General features: G+C 40.3%; 1 protein-coding gene across 3 annotated transcripts in view; it reads left to right on the forward strand.

Moving 5' to 3' along the window:
• The window catches only part of FAM3C (family with sequence similarity 3 member C), a 22,291-nt gene that overhangs the window by 7,596 nt on the left and 6,350 nt on the right, over positions 1-8,345 (forward strand). For all 3 annotated transcript variants that reach the window (XM_006036264.3, XM_025192515.1, XM_025192516.1), the window contains 3 exons: positions 2,516-2,574; positions 6,228-6,278; positions 6,914-6,998. In XM_006036264.3, the coding sequence (XP_006036326.1) occupies positions 2,516-2,574; positions 6,228-6,278; positions 6,914-6,998 (195 nt within the window). The remainder of the gene's footprint in view (positions 1-2,515; positions 2,575-6,227; positions 6,279-6,913; positions 6,999-8,345) is intronic.

Below are 8,345 nucleotides of genomic sequence, written 5' to 3' on the forward strand. Positions count from 1 at the left end.
GGGGCGCTTGACTTTCAAATCATACTCAAGGTTAGAGCACCACTTAAGTTAACACAACAGAAAGCAAACCCTTTATCACATCTTATGAAATTTAATGTGAAGTTATAATGTACGGATAGCTAATGTAGTTCCACAGTTAGCACAGAACTGGGAATCAAGGCCCTACTGGATTTTGTTTCCCTTGTCTCTGACTTATTTTACCTTGGGTATTCCAGCTAACCTCTCTCTCTCATTTTACAAATCTGTCAAATAGGTATAATAAAATATACTTGTTTTTCATAATGTTTGCCTCTGAGGTTTAATATTTACAAGGATTTTTTAAGCTCCACAAATGCATAATACTTCTTAATTTTTCAAGTCTTAACTATATGATTAAGGAAGTTTGAGTCTTTTATGGCAGGATTCACGAAACTAATATGCTAGATTCTTCACTAGAGCAAGAGATTTAAAAAAAACATGGATTTACTAGTAAGCAATAAATATTTCTTCTTGATAACTGCACTCATCCTACAAGATCTGTCCTGGGATCGCTTACTTATTGTATACATCTGACAAAAAAAAAATCCTCTGAGAGCGACTGTCTATTTATGCATGCAATTAAAAGTTTACATCTGTACCATTTGTGTGTGTGATGCCTTTAACGTCTGTTTTAAAAGTCTGTGTTCTGTTGACCATAAGTTTGGATAAGAATTCTACAACTGACAAGTTGCTGCCCTCTTGTGAGACATTCACCATATTACCTTTATACATCGTGGTGACTGCTACTGCCATCTGGAGTCTGTGGAGAAAGACCTTGCCTCTTTTAAAAGAACGTACTCTAAACAGTACAGCTTTGTAGTAATTGCTTCAGTTTACCCGCTTACACAAGTTTCCTGTTTCAAGATGATCGTTCAGATCTATTTATATAGAATGGCACAACAGGTCATTTCTTTTCTAGTGACTGAATTTATCAGGTTCAAAAAGAACTAAACCTGTAGAACGGATATGTAATATTATTTGATTCTACTTATTCTAGTTAATAAAGGGGAAGGGGAAAATGGCATTTGATGTTTTCTGATCTGGATATTGCAATAAGAGGAAGTGCACTTTTCTGCTTGGCTGGAAGTAAGAACAGCTGTTCAGTGTTTTGCAATTGTTGGGTATGCCTTGCAAACAGGTTAGAAAATGAATACTTTTATAGCTCCGTAAGGGTATATACACAGTCAAATAAAAATAACATGTATCCAAAGCCTAGATTCCAATTCACTAGGGGATAAATTGTTGCAAAACACACAGGTTAAAAGTTACACTGATGTCAGTTTCCCATAAAAAAAAAAAAAATCATGGTTCATCTTTCTCTATCAAATTTCTCTTTTGCTCCATCTGTCCTTATACAGTAGACTCCCAGTTTACACAAGTGTTGCATTCCAGGGGAATGTCACACAAGTCAAATTCACATAAGTTGGGACGACTTTCACCATAGGAAATAATAGAATAGTGAGGGGTTGTGTACCCCAGACATACCTTAGTCATAGGTTTTTTTCCCCCCTTTTCTCAGTGGAATTGCCTTTTAAGAGGAGTATCTAGTGTCTCACCTATGCATCTTGAGATACTGCTACCACAATGGCGGCACAGCTCCGCTTGCTTCCGCCTGCAAGTCTTGTGAGGCGTTTGCGTATATACGTGAATCTCACGAGTGTTTGAGTATGTACGCGAATGATGTGCATCTCAAGGGGCATTTTCCAGTCCAGACCCCAATAAAAAAAAAAAATCACATAAACACGAGACACACTAAAGTCAGTATCGCATAAGTCGGGGGTCTTCTATACTAAGGAACTTTATTTCATTGCATTTAAATACTTTATAATATATCCCTTTTCTTCTCTTCTGATGTGAGACCAGGAACTAGAAGAAGCTTTTAGACTCAGCATTTTGGCATTCTTTCCAAACTCGGATGTATTTTCTTTCATTTATGTTACCAAATTATATGAAAAATAAAAGAATATAGACTTTATTATTGATCAAAATTATTTTTTAAACTTGTATCTTTCAATAGGTTCTTACTTTAGTGAGTAGTACCAGTCTTCTACTTCAAAGTTATTCAGTTGAGTTAACACTTCTATCTTCAGAAATAGTTCTTTTTACTTCTTAAAACGAAACCTTTTTTTTGAAAGGGAGTGAATGTTTTAAAAAAAAAACAAGAAAGAAAATGAAGTGTCCAGGCATATAAATATGGGACTATTAAAAACAGCTATGTTAAGAAAAGGCAACAGATTTAAATGTTTAAATTAAACAGGGATGACTTAACCTCTCTTTTTTTTCAATTTGGAGTTCCATCCATCAGTTTAATCCTAATATTCCCTTTCCTCAGATATCTGTTTATATAACTAAGCCTTTTCTGTGGTTATTTTTGTCGATTATGCAACTGTATAGAATGGTGGACCTGTTCATTTTATGTCTTGCCTTTTTTAAAAATATGAAATGATTTGGATCTGAAGTTTGTCATAATTCAATTCCACATTTCTTTTTGTTTCAGTTTAATGAGCGGAGTTAAGAATAATGTTGGCAGAGGAATAAATGTAGCATTAGTAAATGGTAAGTGCTTTTGTTTTAAATGTGCTAAGTGCTTTCATTCCAAGAACCATTCTCAGATGGTTCCTACGGTATTTAGAAAAGGAAGGAGAAGAGAAACCAGAATAGTAAGGGAGAAAAACAGGAGGAGGCAGCCTTCTGATTTATGTTAAAAGAAACATTGTTTCTCATTGTAATTACTTTGTACAAGTGTAGAAATTAAATTTCGTTCAGCTATCTGTGAAAAATTATAGTAATATGGTACTTATGTATGGCCCATGGTTACTTCATGTTTGTTAACATGTAAAATGAAAAACTGCCAGACTTCTAAACTTAGTCTGGGGTTAAAATGTTCAACTTTTTTTTTTTTTAATGCATGTTATGCAAGTAGTAAATACTAAAAAGGCCAAAGCTTTTGTTACTTGTAGTTAATGGAAACAATATTTCATTAATAATGCCAGGTAAGAATCCAGTGGATTTTTCTACAGTTGAGAGTGACTGCAGAATCATAGCATATTCACAGGATTATAGGATTGTGTTCCAGAACCTAAGTTTTTGGTGGGTTTTTTTTTTTTTCTTTAAAATCTCTTCGTGGTTATAAAGGCAGTAAACGTGAAACATTTTTCATCTCTTTACACTGCTAGATTTGTCTTTCTGCTTATGTAAGAAGCACTAGCTTTGAAAGTTTCATACTATCTGTTCATATATGTATATTAATTTTGTTAATAATAACAAGATAGAAAAATGCTGATATTTAAACTATTTCATTAATTGTTTTGAGGAGAAACACACAGCTAATATGCTTTCACTCCCCTCTTAAATTGCCCTGAGCTGCTCAGAGCCCAAACTCTTCAACTGACTCCTGCCTGCCAGACCTTTCAGCTCATCTCTGCCAATTTCAACAATGCAATTATGCAATTAAAACACGCAAATCTACATCTAGCAAAAATCAATTTTGAAAACAGCATCAAGTTCTAAGTAGCAAGTAAAGACTTGGTGCTGGTACTGTTGGTATTGTTAACGTTCATGTCAAATTCATTCAAATCCTCAATGTTTTAATTTAATTGGCCATGGAATTTTCAGGCATTAAGAGATCACTCGTCATGTAGCATACATGGTTTTAGCCATAGTGGTATGGACCTTTCATCACTAGCAGAGACAGTAGTAGTAAAAGCTTATTGTTGTTTTAAGTAAGCAAATACAAGGATGAGGTTTCTCAAAGGAACTGTAGTTTAGGGTTTTCTTTCTTAACACTTCACCATAAAAATTGAAATATCCATATTTATTCTGCTACTACTGCTATGGTAGCTCAATCACTAAAATGACAATGCCCCAGTGCAGCTGTTTTGTCTGTTCAATGCATTTTAATATAGTAACTGTGGGCATATTGACACATGCAAGCATGTGTGCTTGCAGCAGCTCCAATAGAAGCAGTACAAATTTGAGCTGGGGCTTTTTGCCTCAGCGCACATGCCCGGGCGTGCACTTCAGTGTGGTGCAAGTTGTGCCACTTGGGGCAAAATAACCCTGCTTGGCTCCTTCTGGATATGTAGCCAGGGAGAGCTAGAGCTTGGGGCAAGCACCTGTGCTGGCCCCAGTAATGTAAAAAGCTGCCCTGTCCTGGTCCAATCAGTACAAAAAGCTTAGGGTTCTCGGGAGCTTCTGGGGCCCAGCCAGTTGGTACCTGGGGCCACTACTCCTTATGCCAGCTGGACTGCTGAAGCAGCCCTGAGAGTTCCCTGCACCCTCTACCCACTGCAGCAGTCTGGCAATGGGGGCTGCTGCCTGGCTATGACCTCCTGCCAGCTGTGACAGCATGTGGTCTCAAGGCTGCACACCTGCCAGACCCAGATGGTGACTGCACAGCCAGTAGAGGTGTCTGCCCCTCTGGGCCAGCGGGCTGTGGCTGCAGAGTTGGTCTTTGTGCGACACTACTGCCATGTGTGCCCCTGCCTGCTTTCACCTGGAAGATGTTCTCACTATGGTGGCCTGCTTTGAACTACCCCACCCCAACTTGCTCTCCCAATGCCCCGGATTGCTGCCCTACCCAGCCCCTGCCCCTGACGGCTCCTGCTGCCCCATGTGGTCCCATCCCCTGCTTGTACCCCCAGGCCCCCTGGTGGCTGCCCTACCCGGCCCCAGCCTCCCAGCACCTAAAAAACAAAACAAAAAGCCCCACACTCACTGGCAGTAGTTGCAGCTGTCAGAGTCACTGGAATCTCCTGGCAGAGTTGGGTTCCCCCCTCCCCCCCAACACAGCATGGGGCAGTGGGGACTGGCCCTAGTCCCGGCCGCCTGGCACCCGCACTGCCACTGCCCCATCGCGCAGGTGTGGCCCAGGTCAGCAGGGCACCATGTGGCTCAGCACACTGTCAGGCCACTGGTAGCTGTCACTCAGGACCCAGCACTGCTCAGCCCAAGTGTTCCCAGCTGCCTGACAGTGTGCGGAGCTGCATGGCAACCTGACGACCCAGGCTGCACTCATGCAATAGGGCAGTGGCAATGCAGGTGCCAGGCGGCCAGGGTGGTCCCCGCTGCCCCATGCTGTGTGGGGGCTTTGCCAGGAGGCTCTAGTGACCCCGCTGGCTGCTGCTACTTCTGGTGAGTGCGGGGCTTCCTTTTTATTTATTTTTTTTAATTGCTGGGATGCTGGGGCCGGGTGGGGCAGCAATGTGGGTGCTGCAGGAGCCTGCAGGCAATGGGGCCGGGTGGGGCAATGATCGGGGGGGTTTGGGGGGCAGGCAGGGGATGGGGCCAGGCAAGGGAGTGATCTGGGGGGCTTGGGGAGGGGGTTGGAGATGGGGCTCAGGCAGTCAGCATGCTTCAGCACTGGGCTTGCGCAAGGGTCAGCCATAGAGATGCTCTGGCTAGCTACCAGAGTGTCTCGTTGGAGGACCCAAGCTTCTGGTGCATCAGGTCACGGTCCTGGATCATGTCCTGCCCTGCATTTTTTTGACCCCTGGTCCAGGGGTCTAATTTTGCCCCCATACTGAAAATTTGCAGCATGGGGAAGGTTTTTGGGGTTTTTTTGTTCCCACACATGCCTCTTGCAGTATCTCAAAGGGCTTTGAAACGCTGCAAGAGGCACGTGTCTGGATGTGACCCATAAGAGAGAGAAGCAGTCTTTGTGTAAGAAAACATAACAGTTGATAGTCTTTTGCAGCACTTCTTGAGCCTTTCCGAACTCTTAATGTCACCTACTACGTTAAGTATATTGTTTATGAAAAGAACTTTGATATAATGTTTGGGATAATTTGTTGGTATGGTCTTATTCATGAGTGCATTGAATCTTTGCCAGAGTCCTGTTGATTTGAATAAAAAACACTTTGGCTAATTCATTATTTTCTAGAGCATAGTCATTTCCATATATACAGAAATACTAAATCACAGTGGAATATGCTCCTTAACTTAAAAGGGGTCCTCCCTAGCGCATTTCGAACCACCTGATGCTCATAAAGCATTGGAAGGTCTTCAGGGTTATTATGCTTGAATAACCACCCACGTATAAATAGATGCATATGTGGATTTTCAGCTAATCATGCAACGGGGAAATAGCACTGCATTTATGCTCCTAAATTAACTTGCATGCCTAGTAAGGGAAATAGAATCTGGCCCTAAGTTTATTTGTATCCAAATGTATGTATATCCAAAAGTGTTGTTTTTTTTTTTTTTCCTAGGCAAAACAGGAGAAGCATTGAACACCAAATATTTTGACATGTGGGGAGGAGGTAAGTGTCATGAAGTATTTCCTATGGAGAAACAACTTGTATGGCAAAAATAGCCTCTGATTTCTTGTTTTACCTGTCTAAATGGACCATCATTCTGTCAATTCATATATACCGTCATAGTCATGAGGAGAGGACAGTTGAAAGGAAACACAAAAATCTTTTGTTGTCTACATACAACGCATACAAAAGCATTTGCTCTCCTGACCAACTGTCATACTCAATATTCTCTAACAGTAAGCTCTATAAATCTACCTGTGCCAAAATGGCACACCGAGTATGCTGGTAAGAATTAAACATGTTTTCTAGATGATTAACATGGTTCTTGTATTACATAATTTGGGTTTATTTTCCCCTTGTGTTAATTTGGTACTGAGATTGCTTTCTCAACCTGAGCAACAGCATCTTTACCATTTAGAATTTAAATGGAAAGTCAGTCATTATATCACTAGAATGAATAGATGAACCTGCAGCTATACAATTAAAGAGTAGTCAATCAGCTTAGCCACCTCTTTTTTTCTACTTAATTTGTCAATATTCTTATGAAGAATGCCTCAAATTTAGTTACCATTGTGGATGTCTTAATAAGGTGTAGTTACGTATTATAAAGTAATTTCGTGTATTCTGTTTCTCTTCAGATGTGGCACCATTTATTGAATTCCTGAAGTCCATTCAAGATGGAACTATAGTATTAATGGGAACCTATGATGATGGTGCAACCAAGTATGTATGAGCCAAATCCAGTAAATTTTCCACATTATATTTTTAAATACTGTATATACAACCCCTCCTTTCTCTCCCCTTTGCATTCTTCATAAAACACATTTGTAGAAACGTTCTGTTTCCAGGTAAATGGCACTGAAGCTATCATTTTTTTATGGGAATGTTTCAGCATATGATGATCTTGGAAGTCAGTCATGCTCCGTACGGTTACAAGTTGTGCAGGAAAAATAAATCGGATTTATGTATCTGCATATGCATGTATTTGCATGTGGAGATACTATGATGTATATATTTTTGTGACTTCTCAGGTATGAAGGAATGATAAATTAGGTAACAAAGGGTTTTATTCCCCAGTCAATATGTTCTATACTTTACTGTAGCATTGAAACAACTAAATATCTCTCCTGGTCATCTTCTGTAATTGTGGCAATAGATCATAAATTTTTTTTATTTCCCTAGTACAGAAACTGTTCACATGAAATCAAAGAAGTGATGAGGTCTGTTGTCTATTCATTTGTTGAATGTGTAGGTTTACATACATGAAAAAAATGGATCTTGGGTCTCAACTTTCTGAAAATTGGGTTTTAAATCAATGCAGGAAAATAATCCTAGAGAGACAATGACCATCATGCCTTAGTTGATTCCCTTTCTCACAAATATTATACTTTGTTCCTGTATATGAATGAGATGGTAGCACTTGCAGTATTTCAGTAAGGTACAATAGAGTATGTTTAATATGCCATGCAGACAAGGAGATGATGTCAGACAACACCAACAGCCAGCTTTAATGGATACTATTCCTTATTGCTGTTAGGATATAGTGTATCTATTGTTTTAATATTTAAAACTAAATACACCTCCTCTCTGGCTCTATAGATCCTATATTTGGCCACATTCATAATTTATAGGGGTGTATAAAATGGACTGTATTCGATTCAGATTCGGCCTGAATTGGGGACAGGGATTCAATTTGTTGATTCGGATCACTGTCCCAATTCGATTCGGCTGAATCTGAATCTGAAGATTCGATGCTGATTTGGAGAATCAGCGATTTGGCCATAGACACAGTTTAAATGGTTTTTTTCTACATACCTCAAGGTACCAGGCGTAGCTCGTGAACGCTGCGATGCTGGGGTGGATGGAGTGTCCCACAGGAGCGCGGAGGGCTGCCCCGCAAGCTCGGCGGCGGACTTGGAAGTGAAACAGACGTACCATATTTTCACGCATATAGCCCTCCCACGGGTATAAGCCGCACCCACGTATAAATTGCGGAAAATTGTATTTTTGTAAATTAGTCTGTGTACACACTGCACCCAGTATTCCCCGTGGCAGCGTATACACAAGGAG

This window comes from Alligator sinensis, unplaced genomic scaffold (genome assembly GCF_000455745.1).
Source record: "Alligator sinensis unplaced genomic scaffold, ASM45574v1 scaffold217_1, whole genome shotgun sequence".
NCBI lineage: Eukaryota > Metazoa > Chordata > Crocodylia > Alligatoridae > Alligator > Alligator sinensis.